Source organism: Bos indicus x Bos taurus, chromosome 1 (assembly GCF_003369695.1).
Source record: "Bos indicus x Bos taurus breed Angus x Brahman F1 hybrid chromosome 1, Bos_hybrid_MaternalHap_v2.0, whole genome shotgun sequence".
Taxonomy (NCBI): domain Eukaryota; kingdom Metazoa; phylum Chordata; class Mammalia; order Artiodactyla; family Bovidae; genus Bos; species Bos indicus x Bos taurus.
This window is the reverse complement of record NC_040076.1, coordinates 68917742-68945481: the sequence shown is the minus strand read 5'-3', so window position 1 is coordinate 68945481 and position 27740 is coordinate 68917742. Positions and strand designations below refer to the sequence as shown.

Sequence of the window (27740 nt, the reverse complement as noted above, 5' to 3'; positions counted from 1 at the left end):
ATAGTTGTCAGGTTACATCTGGTTCATTGTACATTGCTGCCAAATACAGAGTAAGAGGGAAAACAACACTCATCCAGGTCAAACAAAGCAGTCCCTCTGGCTGAGTAGTGTCTTTGCTGCATGTAAATATGGCACCAGCCATGCCTCTTCTGATATTTTTGCTTTATGAGATGCTGCTATGTACAAGCCATTGGAGAGGCCAGAGCTAATGAAAAACCTACCCCTGAAGTGCACTCACTTTGAGATGCGTTTAAAAATATATGGATGGATGGAAGGAGGGAGGGATGTGTGATGGAGCAGGTAACACGCTGGCAGTGGGAGAGCTGGTAAACAGGCGGATGTTCACACCACAGTCTTTTCATCTTGGCTGCAGGTTTGGAATTTTCATAATAAAATGTTGGGGGGGGGGGTGGAAATTACCCTGACAGTGAACCATTTTAATCTAAAACAGGCTGCTGACCAATGTGGTCCCAAGGTCGAGAGTGAGGGAGCTAGCTATGTGGATTGGATCCATTTCATTTGGGAAGACTTCCCTGTGGAGGGTGGTTTCCTGCCTGCCATGGCTGTTCGAGGACTGGTGGAGAGGAGGGGTGTGCAGGCCTGCCTCCCTGGAGTGGCTGTGTGCTCTGCTCCCCCCCTAACCGTAACCCTTGAGCCAGAGGTGCTGCTCTCTCTCCTGTGGCCCACAGACCGCATGCCAGCTTCCAGGCAGTTAAACTGCATTCCGCAGCCTCCTCCTGGCTGGGCCTGGCTTTCCTCACCTCTCCCAGAGGGCTGCCATATGCCTCGACGCTGCCTGTGAAGTGGGGAGGCTGTTGCCCAGCGCAGTGTCTGCCGGGGCTCTGCGTCCCTGGGCTGTGGTCCATGTGTGGGGGGTTTGGTGGGGGAGGCTTGTTGGCTCCAGATGGCCACCCTTGCGTCCCGCAGGTCCCAGGCACTACAGTGAGGACTGGGCAGAGAGGGGGACAAGAAGGAAGTAGGGGTGAAGCGGCGCTCTGAAGTTAGGTCCTGACCTGAACTGTGGATCACACTCGCTGGGGGCCTCATAGAAGGTGCTGAGACCCAACTATCAGGACAGCTGACTCAGGAGTGGGAGTAGAATGCAAGCCCTCCCCCGACATCTGACGCCATCCCCTGTCTGTCTGGTCTCCTGCTAGTGTGTCTGTGGGTTCTCAGTAAATACAAATTCTTGGTCCTTTTGGTATCAGTCTTAGAAGAATGGCATGAGAAAGGAAAGTATGCTACAGTAGTAGTGTAAGGAAGACTTTAAAAAACTGCCATTTGGAGCACTGCTTTCCACTGTATTAGCACAGAGAACAGGAGATCCATGAACAGTCAGACCCCCCTGGAAGCTGGCACTCCCCATGCGCCTCACTGCCCAGCAGGTGCACGCATGTGCCTGGCGCACACACAGTCCTCTGAGCCCAGCAGCCCCCCTTCCCTTGATGCCTGCAGAGCTTGGAGGGGATGCCCGGCCCCTCTTCCCTTGGAGGCTGTGGAGCAAACAGGTCCCTCCTGCACGGGGGAGCTGGGGGACCCTCAGCTGGTTCTCCTCGTGATTAGGGCCTACTCTGTCTCCTGAGAGGCTACAGGTCCTCAAGTTCAGACTGTGGGTCCTTGAGCCATGCTCCGGGTTTGGGTCCTGGTGCTGTGGCCACCCTCAAGCTGCTCTGTCCTTCCGTGTGTCGTTTTCATCACTTGTGAGCAGGGGATGGTTGTAAGAGTTCCGTGAGCCCACGCTGTAAAGCCTGACACATTCGTAGTGAGTTCAGTGTTAGCTGCTGGCGCCCTTGGCCCCTGCTCCTGAATCGTCCCGCTCTGGCCACAGCTCCAGAGTCAGCATCCCCCTGAGACTCGGGGACAGTGCCTGTGTGCGTTTCCACTGCGGCTGTGGCAGGTTACCACAAATTGGTGACTGAAGACGACTCCAGTGTGTTCTCTTACAGCTCTGGAGGTCAGAGTCTGCCATGGTTCTCCCTGGCTACAGTGTCGGTAGCAGGAGGGCCACAGTCCCTGCCAAGGCTCCAGGGAGGGTCCTTCCCTCACCTTTTCCATCTTACAGAGCTGTGCTCCTTGTGTTCCTGGCTCCTTGAGGCCGCTACCTCTGTCTTCAGAGCTGGCAGCACAGCATCTTGCTTCTCTTGGCCGTGGCCACCACCTTCTGCAGTCAGATCTCCCTTTGCCTTACTCCTACACGGAACCCTTGTGATGGCACTTAGGGTCCCAGGATAATCTGGGAGAATCTCCCCTGTCTCAAAATCCTTCACTTTACCACGTTGCAAAGTCTCCTTTGCTATAGGGAGGTCACATCCACAGGCCCTGGGGCTGTTAGTCACATAACCAGGGAGACAGGAAGAAGTCCTCTGGGGTCCTGGGTCCAGGGCACAATAGTCACATAACCGGGGAGACAGGAAGAAGTCCTCTGGGGTCCTGGGTCCAGGGCACAACTTGGCCAAGTTCTGGACCGACTTGGAGCAGCATCCAGCCCCGGCGGACGACATGCACCGCCTGGGCGCCTGGGTGTCACCTTGTGGTACCAGGCCCTCTTTGTCTGCCCGGTCAGAGTCTGAGGGCACAGTCCGTGTCTCATTGTTACATTTCCAGGGCCCAGCACGTGGCAGGCACCAGCTTGGTTGTGTGTTCGTGCAAGCAGGCTGGCACTGATGTGTGGTGTGTGTCCTTCTAGGCCATGGCGAATGTCACTGCGGAGAATGCAAGTGCCACGCAGGTTATATTGGGGACAACTGTAACTGCTCGACAGACATCAGCACATGCCAGGCCAGGGATGGCCACATCTGCAGCGACCGTGGGCACTGCGTCTGCGGGCAGTGCCAGTGCACAGAGCCAGGGGCCTTTGGGGAGACATGTGAGAAGTGCCCAACCTGCCCCGATGCCTGCAGCACAAAGAGGTAAAGCCCCCACCCCAGCTTGTCCCCCAGACCATCCTGCCCTCTGGCCAGTCAGCCTCCAGGGCCACCAGGCTCTCACTCCCCATCTCCCACACCTTGCCCATGCAACCTTGTAGGGCAATGAAACTCTTACTCGCATGAACTAGAATAGGGCCTTTGAAGCTCTGGTTCCATGGAGATTTTGTAAAAACAACACAAAAGCAAAACAGAACAACAAAAAGCAAAGACTGTTATTCAAGTTTAGAAATTACCAGATTACTAGGTTAAATGAATTGATTTTGGTACCAAAATAGCATCTTCTTGAGCCCTTACTCTGTCACTGAGTATTTCAAAAGGACATTCAGCATGCATGTTTTTTCCAAATAAATTTGACCCTCCCCATTAACATCTCCCAGTGTTTCACAGGCCACCTTCCCTGTATAGAAAATACTGCTTTAAACAAAACATCATCAGAAGGTAGATTGGACAGGAGGGCACCTGACCTAGATAAGGCATGCCAGGAACAAACTGCAGTGGCTTTTGAATTTTCTGCTCCATTTGCACAGATAATGGAGCGGGTCTCCGTGCTGCTGCTGAATGCAGAGATTGTCCAGATACAGGCTCCAGGCCTCCACTGACCCAGCCACAGGGTCGCGTTCCCCAGTTGACCTCGCAGCTCTGCCTCCACATTCTGACAGAGCACGAATGAGAGGGAATGAAGGAGAGCAGGGAGTTACGGCGTCGGGAGAGCTAGAGTGACAGCTTTCCTTGATTTTGCTAGAGAAGCAGCTGCGCCATCGTCATCCTCGTGCTGAGGGGCCAGGAGGGAGGGGCACAGATAATCAGAAACAAGTAATAATACAGACGTTGTTTCCTTTTGGCTGGGAAATGCAACTGTGCAATTTTTTTTGGCAGATATCCCTTCCAAATGCCTGGCCCAGGCTCCTAATGAGAGGAGGTCATGCTCCCCGAGTGGCTGGGGCTGCCGGTCAGTCTGAACTCAGAAACGTTATGGGTGGCAAAGCCCCTGTCTGGACGTTTGCCACAAATAATCCAGGCGTGGGTAATTGAAAGCTGGCCGCAGATGGAGAGACAAGATAGACAGGGCCAGATTTTATTTTGTGTAATTAGAGAGAAGCCAGGCAGAGTAAGGGAAAAGAAACACAGATCCACTGTAGACCTGCTAAGAGTGGAGAAACAGCAGAAATGCAAATGGAAACATCCCAGGGGAGGAGGTTAGGATCCTGGGTCTGGAGCCCAAATAGCTGTGGCCATCTGAGCCTGGACTCTCAGCCATTATCAACATGTAATGCCTGAGGGAGGCACCCTCCCCCCAGCTCCCACCAGCACAACCCTTTGGAGTCTGTGCTCCCAGACCTTGGGGCATGTGAGGCTGTTGGGAGGTGGGGATGAAGCCAGGACAATACACGTGGAGCAATAAAAGCTGATAAGACCTGTTTCTTTGCCTTCCTCTGGAGTAGCAGGGCAATAAAGGGTTGGCTTAGGTCAGTTAAAAGGCCGCTTGGGAAGACAGCCTTAGCTTTAAATGTTTAAAGCATTCATTTCCAAGAAGACATGGATTTTTTTTTTTTTTTATCCATTAAACAACACCAAAGGAGCAAGGAGAGCAAAGAGATGCCATCAAGGAACCTCACTATTCCTTCTTACTTGTCTCTGGGCCACACTGACACTGCCTCTTTCACAGCCTACTTTAAAAAAAAAAACAACAAAAAAAATGAAGTCCTTTTGATAGTGCCTCATTTCAGGCTGTTTTTCTATTCACCGCTTTGCTGAGAACCACCAGACTTCCAATGCCTTATGTCCTTTTTTTCCCCCTCTGGTACTTCAGAGCAGGCAATCTCCACTTTCTAGAACTAACCAAACACACCCTTCACCTTGGGTGAGTTCATATTCAGCCTCAGCTGATTTCAATTAACAGACTCCCTGCGCAGAGTCTGTCTCAGCAGCTTGTTTGTTTAAAGGCCAGACTTATGTTAATACGTGACTATAATAAATCACAAGTTTCAACCCAGTGCGAGGAGCACGTGGGTTAAACTGATTTGCCAGTGTGGATGATGAGGGAATGTTCCCTGGAAGCAGGCCTGTCCTTTCCTGACTGCAGGGCCTGCAGGTGGAGGCCCCCGTGGTGAATCCTAGTGGAGACCAGAACCAGACACCTTTCTTTGCAGTGTGTTAATTGTGGGGAGGGGGGAGGACAGCGGCATTAGTGAGAAGGACCAGAGGAGGAGCCACCCCTTCCTGGTGCCCAGCCAAGTCTCAGTACCCGCCCACTGGGCTCTGCCTCAGGGGAAATGCAGCAATTCCGACTTGTTTAACTCCGGAATGTTTCCATGAAGTCATTCCGGGAGAGAGGAATTTGGTGGCCCATCCTGGAATGGTTGAATTCTTCAAACTATTAGAACCCTAGTAAGAAAGTCTTATCTGCTTTCTCTCCATGATCTACTCACTTGCGCAGTCCTCCTCAATGTTCAGAAAGCAGAGGAAGGACTTGGGAAGGGACTTGACGGAGTGGCGGGGGTCCTGGGTGCTAAGCCCTGCTGCCTTTGAGTCCGCATTTCCCTCGCCTGTAAAATAGAGCGACTTAATGAAACGCTCCCAGCTCCCTTCAGGCCTGGCATCTACTGCACAGGTTTTGTCCTGGAAATGTAGTAACTGGTTCCTCCATCCCAAGGAATTTAAAAATGAAAATGAGAAACCTAATGCGTGGCAGTTATATTTCCTGCCATGTTTTTCCCAGAGAGCCTTCCGGACACACAGCCCTGTTGGCCCCCATAGGCCTGTGGGGTACGGACTGCTGTTCCCTGTGTCGTTGAGGCTCTGTAAGCTTCCCCCTCACCCCTGCCACACTCTGGTGCCAGGACACAGCTGCAAGGAGGCAGTGGCCTGCCCCACATGCTTAACTCTGGAGTCCTCACCCCATTTCCTGGAGAAGCCCCTGTTTGGGGGATCTCTTTCCTCCCTGCAGGTCACCGAGCACCATAAGCTGCAAGTGGACAGTCCGCTGGCAGTTTTGTTGCAACCCACTTCTCCCTGGAGTTGAGTTCTTGCCACCCCATTTATGCACCTCCCCACAGTCCCCCAGAGGGGTTAGGGACCCTGTCTCCCCTCCACAACAATCTTAATGAACCGTTAGAGCTTGGCTCCCATGCCACGTGGGCTCTGTCTGGGAGGGAGAAGGGGAAAGGGCCGAGTCTCCAGGACAGTGGTCCTTAGCCCTCACCTTTTTGCTCAATCCCTGGAAGACCAGGCTCTAGCCCTAGAGATCCAGATTCTGTGGGTGTGGCTGGGCCCCTGCAGAGATGTCCTAAAAGCCCACCCAGAGAGGTTAATGTGCAGGAGGGCTGAGAGCCCTGCCTGCGTGATGGTCTCCTGGTGGGGATCTTGGGAGTTGGGCCACGGGGGTGTGAGAACCCCTCCTCAAGGCCAGGAATATATTTTTTTTAATCATCAGAAGCTCCCTGTGTTGGGCAGACTCCTCAGGGAGGCATTTGACACAGCGGAGTGCAGGTGGATGTGGCTCCTGGTGTCAGAATTTGAAAGGCCTCCAGCCTGCAACTTGACATGGGGACCAGACACGTCTCTAAACTCACCTAGGCTCCTCCAAGGACCTTCAGGCTTCCCTGCATGAGGGCAACGGCGGGGACAGTAGGGCTAAGCAACTGGAGATGGCAGAAGTTAAAGCTTCAGGGGCCTAAAGGAGGGCTGGGATCTGCACTCTTGGGGCATGTACTCGGTTACATGTGTGGAGCTGATCCACAGCATTTAACACCCACATTTATCGCCTCTCTTCCAAAGAGACTGTGTCGAGTGCTTGCTGCTTCACTCAGGGAGCTCAGCTGACAACCAGACCTGCCAAAACCTGTGCAAGGACGAGGTGATCACACGGGTGGACACCATCGGTGAGTATGCCTAGTGGCCTGGGCAGCTGGCCCCTTTTGGATCCTGGCAGTAGATGTAGAGACGTAGAGACTCTATCCTGTGGGGATCTTCAGGGCTGCCTGGCAGACAGGACGCTAGTTTTAGCCTTGAGTTAGGAAGTAGCCTCAGGTCCTTGGCCAGTCCTTGCTGGCTCCCCAAGAGGACTTGGGGTACCTGGGCTAGGGCACAGGTTCCAGGCTCTCCCTGTTCATCGGTGTCTATCCTGTCCCTGGGCCCAGTCTCTTCCTAGCCACATCTTCTCCCAGGCTTCCTGAGAAGTTGGGGTATTAGAATAAGTACTGTCAGCTGCCACAACAAAGAGGCCCCGAACCTCAGTGACTTAACAAAACAGAAGTTGGTTTGTCACTCACTGAAAGTGAAGATGTTCCTGGTTGACAAAGCCTCCATTGGTCCTTCATGAGCCCAGATACCCTCTCAGTTTTGGTTCCACCCTCCCCCACGCCCTCAGAAGCCTCTCCACTGAGTCTACAAATGGGGAGGACAGAGGGAAGGATTGGATGGGAGGTTTACATGGGCTGGACCTGGAAGGGTACATGTAATTTCCCCCCAGAATTCAGTCACCCGGCCACATTTACTGCAGGAATGGTGGGAAATGCCATCCAGGAAATGCAGGAAGCTGGGAAACCATGTTTGGTGACCAGCTAGCCAGTCTCTGCCCCATTTGGCCTCAGCCCAGCACAGCTCTCTTGATGCTGCTGGCATCAGACAAGGCAGAGCTTGCATTCTGTCCAGGTGAACCCAGGATAGAATTCCTGCAGGTCTCTCTGCTCCCTGTTCCTGCCTCCCTGGTCTTGATTGATGCTCTGGCCAAATCATGGCAACCAAGTCATGAATGCCATCAGCGCATAGTCACTGAGCACCTACTGTGTGCCAGGGCTTGTACTGCACCTGGGAGCCAATGGGGAGCCCCCCACCCTCCCCAGCCTGGCCTCATTATGCCAGTTTTCCTGCCCTACTTCTGTCCTGTGACTTGAGACCTGGCTCGCAGCAAGTTCTGCCTGCAGACCTGGGCCATTGCCTCATGACTGGACACCCACAGAAAGACAGGGCAATGCCTCTCCTGACCCACTGACTACTCTGTCGCTCTGGAGCAAATGTTGCTGTTCATGCACAGCTGTGACCTGAATCAGCTGCTTCACAGAGAAAGTTTCTGTTCGAATTCAGCAGTTATCCTTCCTTCCCCCAGGCTCACACACACACACACACACACTTGCTCACACTCAGCCAGACTGGGCTTACGGTTGGGGTTTGAGAGGAAAAGCCCAGTTTCTATTCGAATTCAGCAGTTATCCTTCCTTCCTTCCTTCCCCCAGGCTTTCACACACATACACACACACACACACACACACTTGCTCACACTCAGCCAGACTGGGCTTATGGTTGGGGTTTGAGAGGAAAAGCCCAGGCCTCTGCATCTGATAACCACTCAAAACTGTCTGGTCCCAGGTAGAGCCCCCTTTGAGCCACAGGCTTCCAGAGGGTGGAGCTGGAAGGCGTTCCATGTCACAACATAACCTGCAGTTGTTACTCAGGACCTGTGGGTCATTCTCTTATCACCGGCCTCCCTCTTACTTCACACTCTTCCGGGCTTCCTTCCCCCTAAGAAATCAGTCTAACCCCGACCCAGGGAAGCCTTGGACTGTGGATAATGCCTTGGGGGTGGGGACTGGAGGGGGTGGGGAGGGTGGCGCCTTCACCTCAGGTGACAGCCGTGTGGGGACAGCAGGTGTGAGGCAGTGTGAGGAAAGGAGCTTCTTCGCACGGGGAGCAAGGCAAGCAGTGTGCACCATGCTGGGGGCTGGGAGTCTCTCTCTCGCCTCATGGCCTGGCGTGCTCATTTCACGTCTCAGGACAGCACTGCCAACTCTCGTCCCCCTGCAGCTGGCTTTCGGCAGGGGGCTCGAGTGCGAGCTCTCACTCAGGCCTCCGCGGGCAGCCGGACAGCCTCTTCTTTCTCCAGTTCCATTGTCCTGCCCGCCTGGCCATAGTGCTTCCTTTCCTCCCACATCCCCACAGTGAGTGCTGCAGAGGTTCCCTCACGTGGAGGGGAGTTGGCATCCCTGGGGCAGTCTAACTCAGTGCTGGGCCTGCATTCTTGATATGAGAGACTCCCAGTCGGCCCCTCTGCACCCCTTTTCTTTGGGGGCAGGATTTGGCTCTTCACCCCATCCCTCGGTGGCTCCGCGTTACTCAAAGAGATACTTAGGACATCTCTGCTTGGTTTTCTTGCAGTGAAAGATGACCAGGAGGCTGTGCTTTGTTTCTACAAAACAGCCAAGGATTGTGTGATGATGTTCACCTACTCAGAGCTCCCCAGTGGGAAGTCCAACCTCACGGTCCTCAGGGAGCCAGGTGGGTGAGGCCTGGCCCTGTCTGCTCCCCCGGGCCGCTTGGTTTCTGATGTGTCACCCATCCTCTCCTCACCATCCTTTCCAAACTCCAGAGAGGGGAGGGACACAGTTCCCTGTGAAGATCAGGATCCAAGGCCTCCTCTACCTGACTGCTGTAGTTCAGAAGAAAGATGAGTGTTCATCTGGGGACCATCGCTGGGGCGGAGCTGGGGGGCTGTGACTGGAGGGAATGGGAGTTATAGGAGGATAGGGCCCTGCCCTGGGGGAGTGTCTCATCTCAAAGGAAGGGGTACAGGGGTGATGGTAAGCACAAAACACAATTAACCTACATGGCCGGCGGCAGTGCAAGTGTGCAGGGCAGGGCCGGACCATCAGGGCCAGGCATCAGGGAGCTCTGGTACATGCATGGCCCTGGCTGGGCTGCCGCTTCCTGGAGTGGAGTCCAGGAAGGGCAGAGCGCTGGGTTAACATTCCCACAAGTGCTGTGCCCAGCCACTGAGGACGGCACGCTCTGACCCTACATGGACATTTCTGCCTCATGCTCCGGGCCTGGGGACCAGTAGCCCTTTTCCTTGGGATAATTAGGGTTTCTGGTATGACCCCTTTTATTCTTTGGAGGAGGTTGGAGCGGGGGTGAGGGCGCAGGAAAAGATCTGCTCTCTTGAGTTCACAGCATTGCAAACTGCTTCCACTTGAGGCCAGACCACATAACATGCCTTCCCGAGGCAGAGGCAGAGGGAAGGGTTGTGGTCTCAGCCCAGGATGCACGCCTGAAGAATGAGGCTTTGTTTCCAAGCACTGTCTTTGTGGTTCTTTGAAAATAAGCACATTTGCTCCAAAGGCTGCACACTAAGGGCTTACAAATGTTGGCTGGCCCCCAGCCCAGCCCTTGTGGAATGGCTTCGTGAAACCTCCTGCCGCCTGGTCTACTCCCGAAACCATTTATGTGAAAGTTGAGACATGGTCCAGCATCCTGCGTGGGCGGCGGGGCCGGGCTGGAGCGTGGGTGCTTCGAGTTGGGGGTTGCAGCCGTGCGGAGGGTGTGTGGGGAAAAAGTGGAGCAGCCTCCAAGTTCTCCTGGACTTTGCCCTCGATTTGCTGTGTGGCCTTGGGACAGTCACCAGCCTTCTTTGAATCTTTTACTTCATGTGCATTGGAGAAACCCACCTGCCACCCACACCTCCCAGAAGCCATGTGAGGGTCTTATGAAGCACAGGAGGGCCTCTGGGGAGAGCTGGTGGGCCTGAGGTTGGAGGGGGGGGCATGGTGATGCCGGCAGCTTGCTCACCGTGCCCTGGTCCTCCAGAGTGTGGGACCGCCCCCAGTGCTATGACCATCCTCCTGGCTGTAGTCGGCAGCATCCTCCTGACTGGGTTTGCACTTCTGGTCATCTGGAAGCTGCTCGTCACCATCCACGACCGGAGAGAGTTCGCCAAGTTCCAGAGTGAGCGATCCAGGGCCCGCTACGAAATGGTACGCCAGTGGGAAGCTGGAAGTGGGAAACATGTCAAGCTTAGGGGTCTAGTTGAGTTCAGGCAGAGGCCCCCTCACACCTTTAGCATTCAGAACAAAGAAGTGAAGCCTGAGGGGTGGTGTGTACCCAGTTCTGAACACTCTGCACAGAGCCCCACACCACATCCAGGTCAGGAGGCTCACGAGCAGAGGTGCTGGGCACAGCCTGAGCAGGGGGAGTCTGGACGGTCTGGACACAGCCCAGGAGGGGATCCCCTTACCCACAGTCTATCGCAATGTCTGTGTGTGCCTTGCTTCCGAAAGCAGACTGCGAGTCACCCAAGGACAGAGCACAGTGAGTGCCCCCTGAAGTCCTAGTTAGTTTCTGTTAAAACTGGAAGGGACTTTAGAGACCATCTGATGGACAAGGTCCCTCATTTCAGAGAAGGAGAGAGAAAGTTCAGGGAAGGGCGGGGCCCTTCCAGGCCAGTGGGTTGGAGGAGCAAGTCTTGCAGCACAAGGCAGGCACCTCCACCCGCACGCTGAGCCCGCTGCCCTCCTGGTGACTGACCCTGGAAGGGCCTCCAACCCTGTGTGTTCGAATGAGTGAATGAACTAACACGTGTCCTTTTACCCTCTGTGTTCTCTAGGCTTCAAACCCTCTGTACAGAAAGCCCATCTCCACGCACACTGTGGATTTCACCTTCAACAAGTTCAACAAATCCTACAATGGCACAGTGGACTGACAGCTCCTTCCCCTCAGAGGGCTGGAGGGGGCGAGCTGTCAAGCCAGAGACTGACACGCTCTGGACAGCTGCTCGGCTTGATCGCTGCTCCCTGCTCCACCGAGCGCAGAGACCTTCCGGCAAGCCCGGGCAGGGAGCCTGTGCAGGAAGGCGCCTGGCTGTGCCGGCTGGCCACCCCTCCAAGCCTGGCCGCGGTACTCTCGGCTCTCCTCAGCACATCCAGCTTGTCGTCTCAATGAACTACTGAGACGCGGGCCACATCCTCCTTCCGGGAGGGCTGGGCCTCAGATCTGGCCCCACGAGAGGGCTCTTGGGAGTGTCAAGAGTGTGTAAAATCCAGTCTGGCTTCGCTCATGTTGATCATGTTTGTATGAAATAAAAATGATCGTGCATTTATGTATAGTTCTGATTCCCGAGAATTACCTGCCTGTTGTCTCTGCCTCGCACGTGGGTGTTGGTGACGGGATCGAGATTCCTGTTGGAGGCATGTAGTTTGCAGAGGTCAGCTTTTTTCTGTCCACGTTCATCTAGTACTTTTGTAATGAAAAGGAAAGAGATTGTTTGGGATTGAAAGTAAAGATTAAAACCAAAAGATTTTGTGTCTGACACTCTTCATGACATGCACTTACCTTTCTGAAGTCCCCAGCAGGGACACCACACAAGCCAGTCCAATACTCCAGACCAGGGCTCATCACACAGAGCTCCATGCAGTACTCGGGGCATTTGGCGGGGGCAGGGAGGCACTCCAGGGAGGGCTGAGCAGATGTCTTTGGACACTCCCAGCTTTTCCTTAGGTTCTAAACTGTGATGATCACCTCTTTGGCTTCTTTCCCGTGTCCCAGGTGTTAGGCTGCGAATTGTGCAGATGAAGAAGGGTCAAGATGTGGCTTCCACATAAAGTGACTTCTTACACATTATAACAAGTTTCCTGTCGGCTGTCCTTCCTGCAGGGCCCTTTAAGGCCTCTCTCTTTCCATATCTGAGTCAAATTATCTGATCCTATCCCCTGTTTATAGACAAGGAAACTGATCGCTGGAGAAGGGATGGGGCTTTCCTAGGTGTCATTAAGTGTAACTAATGACAAGCTGGTACAAAGAGCAGGCCTCACAAGCAAGGTACCTGCTCCTTTTTGTAACATCTCTTTCACTAATCACTTAGCTGCTGCTGGCATCACTTCAAGGCTATTGGGCTTTCATTCCAGATTCATCTGTTCTCAGCCTTGGACCAAATTCCCTTTACTTCATTTCAGCAAATGCTAAGACAAATGTCTATTAATAAACAGCCGTATTTATGACCTGGGGAAAATATGAACAGATTCGTGTTTCCTTTGTCCTGTGTAATTAGGATGAAACAGAGACCTTGCGGCTTGGTGAAACTGCCTTCAATCCTTTTTGGAATAAAGCCAAATGTAGGTAAATATACAAAATAGACACAGGATGGTCTTGTGACTTTTCCAAACTGAGAAAAATATGATTTCAGAAGAAACGTTGGATTTCTCTTTTGATTGTGGGTTTCCTGATGACATGGTTAACTTGTTCAAAGTCTAATTTTCTACCAGGTGGCTCTGTAAGGGCACAGCATTCTTGAGCCAGGGACAGAAAGGATGAATTGCTCCAGGCTTCCACCTGATGTGGAAGTTCGGGCTATTTCCTCGGTGACGCCGATGGCTGTTGCTCACAGTGCCCTGCTGCCCCCTGCTGGAGGCTCTGGGGACAGCTGTTCAGAGACCTGACGAGATTCTGACCCAGTGTGTGATCCCCTTCCTTTCTTTTGGTGATTTGGCCAGGTCCTCACTGCCTCCTGTTAACACAGATAATGGAGCAGGAGCTGAGGGTGCTCTGGACCTTTGCTCTGCCAAGCTCTCTCAAACCGAGGGCCCATTGTTGCTGGGCTGTGGAAGCACTCAGGTGAGAGTGAGCTGCAAAAGGACCTGCTGCTGTGTGGCCACTGGAGCACCTGCAAGGAGCACATGCCTGGTGGCCTCTGGAAAACTTTACTGTTATCTGTTTGGACAGGTAATTAGTAACGTGTTTGTTGGAAAGGAAGAGTGGAGGTGCTATTTACCTTTGTAATCAATCTTTGTTGACTTAATAGAGATTTCCAAATGGTACTTTATTCATTTTTAACAAGTTTTCTAATTGCAAAAGTAGCACATGGGAAAAATGAAAAAGAGATCAGAAGGAAAGTAAAAATCTTTTACAATCACAGCACACAGAGGCAACAACTCTTATCCTTTTTGTGGACGACATCTCAGTCTTTTCTCCCGTGCGTGTATGTGTGATTTTAACCAAATCTGAATTACACTGTCACTTTTCAAGAGGACTGGGGATTCTCATTCCACTTGGTTGACTAGTACTTAATCAAATTAAAGTAACTAACAGCTGCCTCTTCTGAGGTGGTATTTTTTTAAACTTGCTTAATCAGGTTCAAAGCTGGCGGTGATTATTGTGAAACTCGTGGGATGAATTTCAGGTAACAGCAAACAGATGGGGAGATCAGAGGGGCGGAGAGACGGCCCTTTTTTCTGTTCACGTGACATCTTAATTGAATAGCTTCTCCCTCTCTGGAGGGCTCTCGTTGTGTGGGGCTCCTGTTGCTTCTGAGAAGGGCAGCCTGGCGAACTCAGCTTGCACGGGCCTTTGTGACTGGCTGGGATGGGGCAGTGGAGTGGAGGACACTCAGGAGGAGGTAAGAGCCTCTGCAGCATCCTTGTGGACGTGTGGGGCCTGTGTGAGGCTTGGTGAGGTCTCTCCTGAGCTGACTTCTGTTTGCACCCAGCTCAGGGGCTCCAGGCTTCCCAGGAAGGACGTGGTTCCATTCTGATCCTCAGAGAAGGATGTAAGTGAAGGCAGGACAATGAGGGAGACAGTTGAGCTCCCACTGAGCTTGTGGCTTTAGGGATGGTCACTGCCCAGCCGGCCCCAGCTGACAGCGCCGCCTCCAGGACAGGCTGGTGATGTGTCACAGTGAGACAGATGGTCTTCGCATCCAGTTTGTGTCTCTGGAGTTCAGTGCCGGGACATTCGGAGCCTCCTTTTGTCATACCATGGGAATGTATAATCTAGCTTCGGTGTCTGGAATTTTTGCTTTTGGTTGTAGTCGGTATCTTGAGCATCAAGAGGCTGGGAACTAAATGCCAGGAAATGGAACCTACCTCCAGTTCTTACTGAAATCCCCGTCTTCTCCAATGAACCCCACCCCCTCCACGACCCCCTCAATCCTTGGCTGTCTCCCCTTCCACACACGCTTTCTGATCCTTCCAATGTCCTGCTCTGTAGTACTTCGTTTTAAGTGGCCTTGAATTCTTGTTGCAAACAGGCAAGCTCTAACCTGTAGGTAACCATAGGGCTGTGTGCTGCGGTGACCTTCTAGGAGAGGAGTTCTTGGTCATATTGTGTTGGGGACACTTTTGGTGTTCTAGTGAACCTTTATTAGAATAAGGCTAATACATGTGTAAACAGGGGTCATACTAAAAAGCCTGGACCCGTTTATCAGGGCAGCTGGTTACTATTTACCAGCTTAGTTTGACTTCAGAAACCCCTTGGAATACTCATCAATTACAGCCTCATTGGTTCCACGTGCATCGCATATCAAATGCTTGCAGCGAAAAGCAGCCTCTCTCCACGTGACCCTCACAGTAGTGGCACCTGGTGTTCAGGGAAGGCATTTCCTGTCTTCCTAAGGAGCGAGTTGAGACCAGTCACTCTGGGAGAGGGTTGGCACGTGAGACTCCGCCTCTAATTCGATGCTTTCTCCTCTGTGTTCACCTTCTGGGAAAGAAGGGCTGTCAGTTCTTATCTCAGAACTCTGTCGTGTGACTCGAAGGCACACATGTCTACTGAAATTAAGTGAGTGTGGATGAAGAGATTATGTCCCTTCCCCTCCCTCTTGCATCTTTTTCTCCCATCTCCATCTCATCAGCAATCTCTGGTATGTGTGTATTCACCGGAAATCGAGGTGCTTTTACTATTTAAAACTTGAGGGAAGATGACAACTGACACACGTTTCATGGTTCCTGGCACCAAAGTTCAGCAGTTTAAAGACTTTTCTGTGGAGGAGACCACAGATTGGTGCAGACGCTGGTTCAGGGCTCACCTCCCTGCTGGTTCAGCCAGCCCGATGGGAATAGACTATTTGTATGAGTGGTTGTGTGTGCTGGTTGATAGTCACATCCTCGCCTGTGTCCATACAACAGTATTTCTAAGAAGCCTACGGTGAACGGAACACACCGTCAACTGAGGGTTGTGGGTGGCACCCCATGTGAGGACCCCACGTGGGCAGCAGAGCTGGGCAGAGGTCCCAGGAGAGGCGGGGAAGCCAGGGCTGCCTGACTGCCTGCCAAATGTCCCTGAGGGCTTGTTCCTGCTCAAGTCTCGGGGATTGTAGGCTTGAGGTGGGAGACGTCCCGTATCTGACTCCCGTATCTGACGGACCCAGAGAAGAAGGCAACAGGGAGGGAGGGAGAGGGGAACACTCTGGCCCAAAAGGAAGCCACAGGGGCTTGGGGAAGTCAGGGCAGCAGGATGTTGGGGGTGAGAGTGGAAGAGGAAGTTGTAAAGGAGGAGGGAGAGCAGAGACTGATGAGGCTATTTTTCCCTGAGCTAGTTCTTTTTGTTTGTTTGTTTTTTGGCTGTACTGGGCCTTCGTGGCTGTGTGGGCTTTTCTCTAGCTGCGGCGATCGGGGGCGGCTGTCTAGTGTGGCACACGGGCTTCTCCCGGCAGGGGCTTCTCTTGTTGCGGAGCACAGGCTCGCGGGCGCACAGGCTCCGGTAGTACACGTACCGGAGTACCTCCGTGAGGTACACGGTCTCAGCAGGTGTGGCTCGTAGGCTCTAGAGCGTGGGCTTAGCAGTGGTGCACGTGGGCTTCATTCCTCCGCTGCGTGTGGAGTCTTCCTGGACCAGGGGTTGAACCTGCACTGGCCCGTGGATTCTTACTGTATAACCAGGGAAGTCCCCCCTAAGCAAATTCCATGAGGTCATCATTCAAGTGTGCAAAAAACATTATTTTTTAAAAACTTATCACCTCTACTTCAAGTGTCTGTTCAAGTGATGGGAGAAAACAAAGCCACTAAGTAAAGAGAGACAGTGTCTTGTTAAGCACAGTCGTTCCAGGGTCTCCCGAGCCCCAGCCTGGAGGCTCAGTGCAGCATCATGACGTTGGAGGCAGGTCCACAGAGCTGTCTGCGCACGTGATGCCTGCTAAGAGGTCACTGGCCTCATCAGGACCACGTTCCTGCATGGCGGTGGAGAGAGCCTTCAGGTCCACCAGGCCTGTTTCTCAGTTAACTTCCAGGCCCTTTTCAGGGAAACGCGGCTTCTCCCTCACGTTATCTGGAGCCACAGGCCACCTCAGGCTCTGCCCCAGCCACACCTGGCCTCCAGGTCCACTGTCCTGCTCCGTGCCGGGGTCTCTGGCATCGCTGCTCTCCTGGGCCCCTCCTGGAAAGCGAGGCCCAGAGCTCCTCTGCTGGCTCCGTGTCGATTTCCCTCCCTCCCTCCCTCCCTGGAGTGGGATGCCTGTGCCACAGCCTCCCCCAGGATCTGACTGTGCCCACCCCTGCACCTTCTTTTCCTCTCCCCAGGTCAGAACACTCCTCCCCGCTCCCTTGGTGGGAAGGGGAGAGGCAAACGTTCTTCCAGACCAGTCCTTCTGCCAAGACCTTGAACTTTAAAAGTTAAAAAAATACTCTAATTGTTTTGTTTCTCTTTGTATTTCCATTGTGGCATTACTTTCCTGTGGCTCAGAGGCCAAGTGTGGGCTTGGAAGGGCTGTGGAGAAAACAGACTGTGGAGCAAAAAAAAAACAAAAAATCACTTGATAATTCATACAAGGCCGGATTATGAACTTTAAATGCCCTAAGCCCTAAAAAAAATATGGCACCTCATGTTCTATAATCTAAAATAAAAGCAGCATTTAACAAGACAGCAGCTACTATTAAATAAAGAACCTCAAGGAGTCCTGATTTGCACCTCCCCCCTTTTTAAAAAAATACCAGATTCCTTCAAAAAACGTGTTTCGGTATCCTTGTTCCCTGGGCCTCTTAGCCCGTGCCTCAGTCAGGTGATGGTGTGCCCCAGCGCTGATGGCAGGTATCATGTCGTCTGCTAAGGGGTGGAGGAAGCAGATGGCAGAGCCCATGGGTGACACACCGATTGATGGCGGCTTCTCTGCTGAAGCACAGCAGTCACGCGAGAGCCAAGTGGCTGTTTGTTTCGGAGAGGTCACTGACTGCAGCCGAAGGTGAAGGCTGAAGGCAGGCAGGAAGCCTGAGTCTTGGTAGAATCAAGCTTCTGTCTTCCTGGCGACCAGGGCTAGACGTGGGGGAGCTGCAGCACGTCGTTGCATGTGTTAGTCAGCTGCTGCTGCACGAGCAGCTCCGAGCCCCTAGTTCCATGGCATACAAGGATGCGCGTTTACTACATGCTCACAGGCTTGCGGACCACGTGAGGCCCCTGTGCATCGGGCGTGGAAGGCTGGTTTGGGCTCTGCTCCGTTTTTATTCTCCTGGGATGTGTGGGCTACTCGGGGCGTGTTCTTCTCATGGTGGTGGCAGACATGAAGGGTGAGCGGAAATACAAGTCTAGGCTCAGAACTGGGACCCTGCCCCCTTCCCCCACATTCCACCGGTCAGAGAAGGTTACACAGCTGAGCCCTCCAGTGGGGAGTGGAAATACTCTCCACCTCAAATGGGAGGAACTGATGAGTCATAAGGGAAGGTGTGTGGATTCAGGGAGGAAGGAAGGATGGGAGTATCAGTAGCACTGTCCCTTGTCTTGGCACTTACTGCTGAATCTTGGTAGCAGGGAAACATGAGTCTCCGAGTTGTGACTGATGGTGTTACCGACCAGGGTTGTTTGGCTTCCTTAATCAATAGAAGGTGACCAGAGGCGAGACAAGAAATTCAGGCAAGGCTTTATTGGGGGCCTCTGCTGTAGCGGAGGGGAGCAAGAACAAACAACTGGGGAGTGAGCTTGTTCCTTATAAGGGATGAAGGTAGGGATGTGTCCAGGGGGTTGGGTCAGAGAGCTGCTGCTGTTCAGTCACTCAGTTGTGTGCGACTTTTTGTGACTCCATGGAATGCAGCACACCAGGCTTCCCTATCTTTCACCATCTCCTGGACTCAAACTCATGTCCATTGAGTCAGTGATGCCATCCAATCATCTTTTCCTCTGCCACCCCCTTTTCTTCCCGCCTTTGATCTTTCCTAGCATCAGAGTCTTTTCCAATGAGTTGGCTCTTTGCATCAGGTGACCAAAGTATTAGAGGTTCAGCATCAGTCCTTCCAGTGAATATTCAGGGTTGATTTCCTTTAGGATTGATTGGTTTGATCTCCTTGCTGTCCAAGGGACTTTCAAGAGTCTTCTCCAGCACCACATTTCAAAAGCATCAATTCTTTGGTGTCCAGCCTTCTTTATGGTACAACTCTCACACCCACATATGACTACTGGACAAACCATACCTCTGACTAGATGGACCTTTGTTGGCAAAGTGATGTCCCTGCTTTTTAATATGCTGTCTAGGTTTGTCATAGCTTTTCTTCCAAGGAGGAAGCATCTTTTAAGAATACACAGAAAAACTGTACAAAAAAATATCTTACTGACCCAGATAACCACAATGGTGTAGTTACTCACCTAGAGCCAGACATCCTGGAGTGTGAAGTCAAGTGGGCCTTAGGAAGCATTACTATGAACAAAGCTAGTGGAAGTGGTGGAATTCCAGCTGAGCTATTTCAAGTCCTAAAAGATGATGCTGTTAAAGTGCTGCACTCAATATGCCAGCAAATTTGGAAAACTCAGCAATGGTTTTATAGGACTGGCAAAGGTCAATTTTCATTCCAGTTCCAAAAGCCCACCCCTTTTGGGGGTTATGTGCAGCAGGGCATGCATAGTACCCTGCTTTTGAGCCTCTGCTTTTGCTCTAGGCTCTTCAAAAGTGGAAGTTGGTTTTTTGGAGTCTCTTTGTATCTTTTGTCCATAATTTTGCCCCAGCTACACATTTGTTGTGCTTAGTCATTCAGTCAGATCTGACTCTTTGCGACCCCGTGGACTGTAGCCCACCAGGCTCCTCTGTCCATGGGGACTCTCCAGGCAAGAATACTGGAATGGGTTGCCATGCCCTCCTCCAGGGGATCTTCCCCACCCAGAGACTGAATCCAGGTCTCCCACGTTGCAGGCGGATTCTTTACTGTCTGAGCCACCAGGGAAGCCCCATGCATGCAGTTATTTTTAGTCCCATATGGTTTCTTTGTATTTTGTTGCTCAGGGATAAGTGTGTCTGGGTGCAAGCATTGCAGCCCTGCAGCAAAGGGTCCCAGGTCTGTCTCATTCCCGCCTGAGAGACTCCACACACTTATTCTTAGGGGCTAAGGAGCTGAAGATCTCTTCTGAAACTTCTTCCTGCTGGACAGAGGCTGCAGTCCCTAGCCTGCCCTAGAGGTGTAGAAGTCCCTCACTTAACTGTTCCAGGGACCTCTAGGGAACTGAATCGTTTTCTTCTTGTAATGGACTGAATTCCTTAAGCCATCATGATCCTTACTTCAAACTACTGGAACCTGAAAGATGCAAACTTAACCAAAAGGTTAAACAAGGGCTAAAAAGAACAACAACAATAGCTATTAAAGAGCTTAGAAAGGGAAGGAGCCAGGTGAATTTTGGACTTCCTTAGCTGTTGACCAGACAAAGCTATTAATAAAATTGCCAAAATTATGAAGCCACTCTGTCTGAGCATATATTTCCTTAACATTAACTTTCATCTGTCCTGTCCCATTGATCCAAATGCAGCAGGAAGTATTCGTTATTGTGCAAACTCTGCTTTGTTCTGCCAGAAGGCAGTCAAGGGCAGGGTGATTGTCAAGAACCACATCATCCAAGGAAACGAGAGGTCCCAAGTCCCATTAAGGCTTCAACTAGGAGCCAGCCCGCTACATCATTTTACTTGTGTGTTGTTGGTGCCTGCCTTTTGAACAGCTGTCTCAGGTCTTTCACTGGCTCACAGGTATACTGTTCTTCAGTTGTGATTCAAGGGGTTTCTGGACGGAAAAGCTTTAGTCTGAACAAATGTGCACAGCTAGATATCCCTTGCGGAGAAGGGCATGGCAACCCACTCCAGTATTCTTGCCTAGAGAATCCCATGGATGGGAGGGGCCTGATGGGCTGCTGTCCATGGCGTCGCACAGAGTCGGCCATGACTGAAGTGACTTAGCAGCAGCAGATATCCTTTGCAGTTTAACAGCAGTGGGGGTGGTTAAAAGTACTTTATAGGGACCTTCCACTTTGGCAATAGCTAATCTTCAGGAGACCCCTCTTTCTAGGTTTAAAGAACTTGGTCCCTGGGTTTATTTGTGCAGAAACTCCTCCTCCTCTGTAGTTTAGTGGGAGCTGGAAGTGTTTTGTGGGCATAGTCCTGGACTGCCTTCTGAACTTGTCCTAGGTTAGTAATATATCTCAGGGCCTGATTCACATCCTCATCCAATAGAATGGCAGTAGTAAGACAAGGTCTCAGACCACTCCTGGGGGTGACATGGACCCTGAGGAGTGCAATAGGAAGCAAGTTGGTCCAGGGTTCATGAGTTTCTTGGCAGAGGTTTGCTAAGGTTTTCTTTAAAGTACGGTTCGTTTTCTCAATTTTCCATGAGGACTAGAGATGTCAAGAGGTTTGTGGCTCAGTCTATCCCTAGGACTGTTGTGAGCCCCTGTGTGATTTTTGCTGTAAGAGAAGACCAGCTATCACCCTGGAGGGACTTTGGAAGTCCAAACTGAGGAACTATTATCTTTTAAAAGGGACTTGCCAGGGCTTTCCCGGTGGCTCAGTGGTAAAGAATCCACCTGCCAATGCAGGAGACACAGCTTCAATCCCTGATCTGGGAAGATCCCACATGCCTTGGAGAAACTAAGCCCGTGCGCCACAACTATTGAGCCTGTGCTCTGGAGCCACAGCTGCTGAAGCCTGTGTGCCTAGAGCCTGTGCTCTGCAACGAGAAAAGCTGCCACAATGAGAAGGCTGCCCGCCACCACTGGAGTAGTCCTCGCTGTCCACAACTAAAGTCCACGCAGCAATGAAGACCCAGCACAGCCAAAAATGAATGAATAATTTTTTTTTAAAGGGACTTACTGACTTCCATAGCCTTTTCAAGTGAGGTGGGGAAGGCTTCAACCTATTCTGTGAAAGTATCAACAAACACCAGAGGATATCTGTATACAGGTTGTGGGGGCATGTGAATGAAATCTGCCGGTCTTCCCCCAGATATGTCCCTTGGCATTGAATTGCCCTGACTTACAAAGAGCAGACTGGATACGTCTGTGGGTTATTACGGGCATAAATCATAGGAAGCATTACTTGTTTTACTGTTCTTTTAAGCCCCTTCCCTTCTCTTCCCTTAAGCTTTTTGCATCAAGTTCCATAGTGCGTCCCTCCCATAGTGGCTGGCATCATGTAAGCTCTTAGTGAATTTCCATTGTTGAGTTTCAGGGATTAGAACCTTATCCTTCTTTTTATACCAACCTGTGCTTCTCTTCTCATAACCCCATTTTTTTGCCATTTTCTTTTTCCTGTGGGAAATACTAGGGAAGGCCAGGGAGTTCAGGGGGACCAATCACTAGAGCTGTAACTTGTTCAGGTTCCTGCAAATTGCCTGTTTTGCAATTTGATCACCTTTGCTGTTCCTTTGGCTCACAAAAGATCCATCCCACTATACATCCCACTGTGGGGTTACAGAAGCTACACTGCCTCTAAAACAGCCAGATCCAAATCTTTGTGTTTCATGGAGGAATTTCTAGCAGTTAACATTCCTCTTTATTTCCAAATGGCAGCATGAATCTGTAACATGTGATAGAGTCAGTAAAAATATTTAGAGTCTGTAAAATATTTAGAGTCACATTTAGAGTCAGTAAAAATATTTAATTTATCTTTCCCCAGTGGAAAATTCCCATTAGTGCATTTAGTTCAGCCTTCTGGGCTGATTTCTAGGTTGGCAGACCCTTGGCTTCTATGACTTCATCTAGGCTAACTATGGCATACTCTTGCCTTTTGGGTTCCCATTTCTACAAAACTGCGCCCATCATTAAACAATTTGATCTCAAGGCTGTCAAGAGGCTCATCTATAAGATCAGACTTGCTGGAGTAAGTTTGTTCTAGGGTCTCCATACCAGTCTCCTCTCTTGACTGCTGGAAGCAGAGTTGCTGGGTTGGGATCTTGCACACTTTGAAGGTAATGTTGGGGGTGTCCATCAGGAAGGCCTGCTATCTTATTAACCTTCTTCCAGTCAACCAATGATGTCCTTTGACTTCCAGCCCAGATTGTACCTGATTAGGGGTTAGCACATCTGAGTGTTGTCCCAGGGTGAGTGTGGAAGCCTCATTAACCAACAGGGTCGTGGCTGCTACTACACACAAGCAGCTTGGCCAGCGCAGGGCCACTGAGTCCAGTTGTTTCGAAAAGTAAGGCAGTGGCCACTGTCTGGTCCCAGCTTTGGGGCCAGGACTCCTAGTGCCATCCCTGTCCTCTTGTGAATGTGTCGCGTCAAGGGCTTGTCCAGATTTGGAAGCCCCAGTGCTGGTGCTCTACTCAGCTCTGTCTTTAGTCTCAAAGGCCCGCTGGTGATCTTCATTCATCAAAGTTGTTTGTTTCTCCTCCTCTTAAAGCCTCATACGGGTTTTGCTCTAAGGCCATAATTTGGAATCCAGATAAAACAGCCAGCCTTCCCAAGGCCTCGGAGTTGCCTCTTTGTGGTTGGAAATGGTAATGCACTAATTGCTGTTTTTGATCAATGGCCAGGGCTCATGCTTCTGGGATCAAAACAAATCCTAAGTGTTGAACCCCCTGCTGTGAGATCTGAGCCTTGGTTTGAGAGACTTTATATTCCTTTTTATACCAGAAAATTTAGGACCCTAAGAGTATTTTGACCTAAATCTTGTTTGGTCTCACTACTTATCAATAAATCTCAATAGACTGTAGCAGAGTTCCCTTGCTAATGCATTTCCAGAAACATGGGAACTGTCTCAAAAACCTTCTGGAATCACTGTCCAGTATATTGGATAGCCTCCAGGGTGTCAGGGTCCTTCCATTTAAAGGCAAAAAGGTAGTGAGAGTCTGAGTGCAGGGGAATACAGAAAAATGCATCTTTGAGGACCAAAACAGAAATACTGGGCGCTCCCTGGCACTTGGATGAGGAGGGTGAATGGGTCTGGCACCTGTGGCTCATTCAACTGCTTGTAAGTCTTGCACAAACTGATACTCCTATTAGGCTTGTAAACAGGGAGGATGGTGTTAAAAGGGCAGGATGCAATGAGTCTGTGTTTTAGGAATTTGCTGAATGGCATTTGGACTCCCCTCAGGGCCTTAGGCTTTTAAAGGGCATTTTCTGTTCCAGGGGTATTTTTCCTGAGGCCCTAACCTTATTTTTATTAGGGGAACTTATCTTGCCCTTCCTGGCACCAAAGTATCCCAAACTGCAGGGTCTACTTGTTCTCTGATTTCCTGGAGAATATTTTAATACCCAATAGTAGGTCATCTGGGGTTACTAATAGATGAATTTTCAGTTCAGATACTTTACCCCTTGGACTTGACCCTGCCCTAAGAATATACTAGTTCCTAACTTATCAGCAGACCTCTCCCGAGGAGGGGCACAGGGCATTCCGGCATATACAAAAAGGCATGAGTAATAATAATGGACCCAACTCCTCAGGCAAGGAAGAGGAGATGTAAATCACCCTCCCATTGGCTGCCCGTCAACTCCTGCCACAGTACAGTCCACGGATGGAGAGGGGGCTGGCTGGTCAAGTCACAACAGAGCAGGCACCTCCAGTGTCTACAGGAAATTCAGTTCTTCTGCCTGCCACATCGAGGGTGACCCTAAGCTCCCCTGGGATAATGAGGATGAATCGAGTGGAATCTGGAGCTGGTGCCACTTGGGCCCTATCCGTTGGTGTTTGAGAATCTCTCATCCAAGGGATTCACAAGGAACTGGGGCCAGTCAGGGTTGCCCCTTGGGCATCCCGCAGGAGGGCGCTCTGGCCATTCCCCTTCCAGTGGCCCCCTTTCTGACAAAGATGCACAATGGTTCGGGCCCCGGCAGCTCCTTGGTGGTCTGTCCAGCCAACTCAGCCCCCCAGGGTGCTCTCGAGGTGGTGGGTGAATCAGAGCAGCCAGAAACTGTTTCATTAGCCTCTTATCCTTATTGTCCATTAAGTCTTGGTTGTTGCAGACTTTGAAGGCCTCCTCTACCAAGGCTGACAGTGGGGTTTGAGGTCCCATTGAGGCCCCTCAAGCTTCTGTAATGTTCTCCGGATACCTGGAGGAGCTCGGTGGTAAAATGCATGGCCAGTAGTGTCCTCCCTGTGGCAGACTTGGGGTCTGTGCTGGTGTATGTCCTGACTGCTTCTTTCACCTGGCTGAGGAAGACTGCCAGGCTTTCACCTTCTTCCTGTGTAACCTCTCAGACCTCATCATAGTTTACAGGCTTCGCCATGTGCCTTTTCATTCCTTCTGATAGACAAGTCATGTCTCACCCTAGCCTGGCCTTACACAGTCCTCTGGTCCCAGTGTGAGTCATGTTCTGGGATTGCACCCCCACCTGCCTGATGAGTTGGGTGGTGTGGGTTGGTGGCCAGGAGGCCATCTGTCCCCTGGCCTTTGTGTGAGTACACTCTGCTTTTCATCCCTGGTGCAACAATGGGCCAGAATAACCATGAGGTCCTGCCAGGTGAGAGAGAATGCCAACCCCAGCCTGACAAGTTCATCCCTAAGCTTGTCAGGGTTCTCTGAGAACCTCGCAAACCTCTCCTTACAGATGAACCCAGTTAAGTTTAAGATCTCTCTTTGGGATGTTCAAGGGGCTACTTGAAGCACCCCAAATTTAAGTGCAAGTCAAGAGAATTTCAATTAGATTTTTTTAAAAAAAATTCCACACTGATTTTATTTTTTATAATCTTTTAAAATAGTGCCGGTTCTTAGTTGCAGCACACGGGATCTTCAGTCTTCATTGCAACATGCAGGATCTTTAGTTTCGGCTGACCAGAGACTGAAACTGGTCCCGGCGTTGGGAGTGCAGAATCTTAGCCACTGGACCACCAGGGAAGTCCTTCAATTAGAATGTGATATTTGGGAAGTCTGTCAAAATTGTTTAAAAGTTTCAAAACACCTGATCAGGTAGGAATTAGGTTTCTGTGAAACAATACGTATTCATTGAGCTAAGGTGGGGGGAAAAACAAAAGTAAATATGGATCACTTAAAGGCACAGAAACTCAAACAATCTGTTATCAAAAGCAGCATTCCAGGACAATGCTGTTCTCTTATGAGAGAAACCAAATCCAGTCTTGCGTCAGCCTACTCATAATAAAATCCATTTACCTAATTAAATTTAATCCAACCTTTGAAAATTCTGACCACATACAAAATTCTTTTCTCAATGTTCCTCTTCCACAAACCCACAACTTTCTATAGCCATACTTTGTCCCTTATTCTTTCCCCATTCAGAATAGCCAGCTCTAGGACAAAATCACCCTTTTCCCTTTCAACAAAATATATTTGCATTCCTCATACCTTCTTTTCTGAAAACACACCCTACTTTCCTAAAGCAACCATGAACTGTCCTCTATATTAGCATACATCTCACGGTGGTTGCAGCGTTAGCTTCTCTCTCTGAGGAAGACAAAGTAGGTAAATTTAGAATAGACCTGCTTAGCAATTAATGTTCCAATATTTTATCTTATTTGAAATGATCTGGATATTCAGTGAATTCCTGTCATTTATTTTTAAATTTATCAAAATAGACATAATTATTCCTGTACAGTTTTCCAAATCCAATACATGGGACTCTCACCCACAAGTACACCAGTATATGGAAATCTGCTGCTTCAGCCCGTTCCCAGCGGACTTTTCTTGGTGGAAGGAAAATGAAGGCGAGAATATTGGGAGAATCAGACTTCGAGCCACTACACGATATGAGGTTTAAACCTCTATCACGCTCATAAATCTTTGGTCAGGGAGAGCCCGCTGGACCAAGGTCTACACGGTGTGAGGCGAGCCTCTCCCACCTCTGCTCGTCACCATCAAGGGAGCCATTACTGCAGAGAGAGCAGGTCTCACAAGCTGAGAGGAGCGATGCTGTAGCTGCCGACGTCTCAGAAGCATGGGACAGAGGGAGGAGAGGACAGAGAGGACACAGAAGTAGAGATATTTCAGGAGAGGGAAAGGGAAAAAGGACAAAGGGAGGGGGGAAGTGTTGCCTGGATGAGGGCAGGAGGCCAGACTTACCGAACATGGTGACACTGAAAGATTCAATTGGTCACTTGTCACCCATGGAGAAGCTGTGTTCAGTACTCCCAGAGGTGCCCAGATTCTCTCCCCAGAAGGGGACAAGCCCCACGTTGGGCACCACAAAGTATGTTACCAGCTAGGGTTCTTGACCTCCTGAATCAATAGAAATTAATCAGAGGCCAGACAAGAAATTCAGGCAAGGCTTTATTGAGGTCCCGGCTGCAGCAGGGGCAAGGGAGAACAATCAACAGGTTCCCTTGCTTGCTTGCTTCTGGGTGGAGTGGGGATGGGGGTTGGCTTGTTCCTTATATGGGATGAGGGTAGGCGTGTGTCCAGGGGTTGGGCTGGAGGGGTGGTCTGCCCACCCCTTAGGTGGTATTGTGTGCAGGGGCCATGCGCAGCTCCCTGCTTTTGCTTCTGACCCCCTGCTTTTTGGCTCCAGGCTTTTCAAAAGTGGCAGCTGGGTTTTTGGTCCCTTTGTATCTTTTGTCCAGAATTTGCCTCAATTGCACACGTGCTCAGCCCCATACAGTTTCTTTGTATTTTGTGGTCTGAGGAGAGATGTGTCTGGGTGCTGATATTGTAGCACTGCAGCAAAGGGGGCCAGGTCTCAGCAGTGGAAGGAAAGACTAGCTGTGTGTCTCAGGATGGTATGGAAGTACCTTTGAACCTTTAGTAAGTTCCTTAATGACTGGGATGATGTATATCGGGTTGACTCCGTGTTCAATAAATTGACGCTTTTCGACCCCATGGACTATACAGTCCATAGAATCCTCCAGATCAGAATACTGGAGTGGGTAGCCTTTCCCTTCTCCAGGGGATCTTCCCAACCCAGGGATTGAACCCAGGTCTCCTACTCTTGCCTGGAGAATCCCATGGACAGAGGAGCCTGGTGGGCTACAGTCCATGGGGTCGCTAAGAGTCGGGCACGACTGAGCGACTTCACTTTCACTTTTCACTTTCATGCATTGGAGAAGGAAATGGCAACCCACTCCAGTGTTCTTGCCTGGAGAATCCCAGGAACGGGGGAGCCTGGTGGGCTGCCCTCTATGAGGTCGCACAGAGTGGGACACGACTGAGGCGA

General features: G+C 50.9%; 1 protein-coding gene across 2 annotated transcripts in view; it reads left to right on the top strand.

Annotated features, from left to right (window-relative positions):
* ITGB5 (integrin subunit beta 5) overlaps positions 1–11806 on the top strand; it is a 116295-nt gene extending 104489 nt beyond the window's left edge. Inside the window, exons 11-15 of one of the 2 annotated variants that reach the window (XM_027536450.1) lie at positions 2687–2909; positions 6705–6808; positions 9081–9200; positions 10506–10672; positions 11302–11806. In XM_027536450.1, the coding sequence (XP_027392251.1) occupies positions 2687–2909; positions 6705–6808; positions 9081–9200; positions 10506–10672; positions 11302–11397 (710 nt within the window). In that variant the 3' untranslated portion in view covers positions 11398–11806. Of the gene's footprint in view, positions 1–2686; positions 2910–6704; positions 6809–9080; positions 9201–9291; positions 10481–10505; positions 10673–11301 lie in introns of those variants that run through there. The other variant, XM_027536455.1, reaches the window with a different exon arrangement.
* The last annotated feature ends 15934 nt before the right edge of the window (positions 11807–27740 follow it).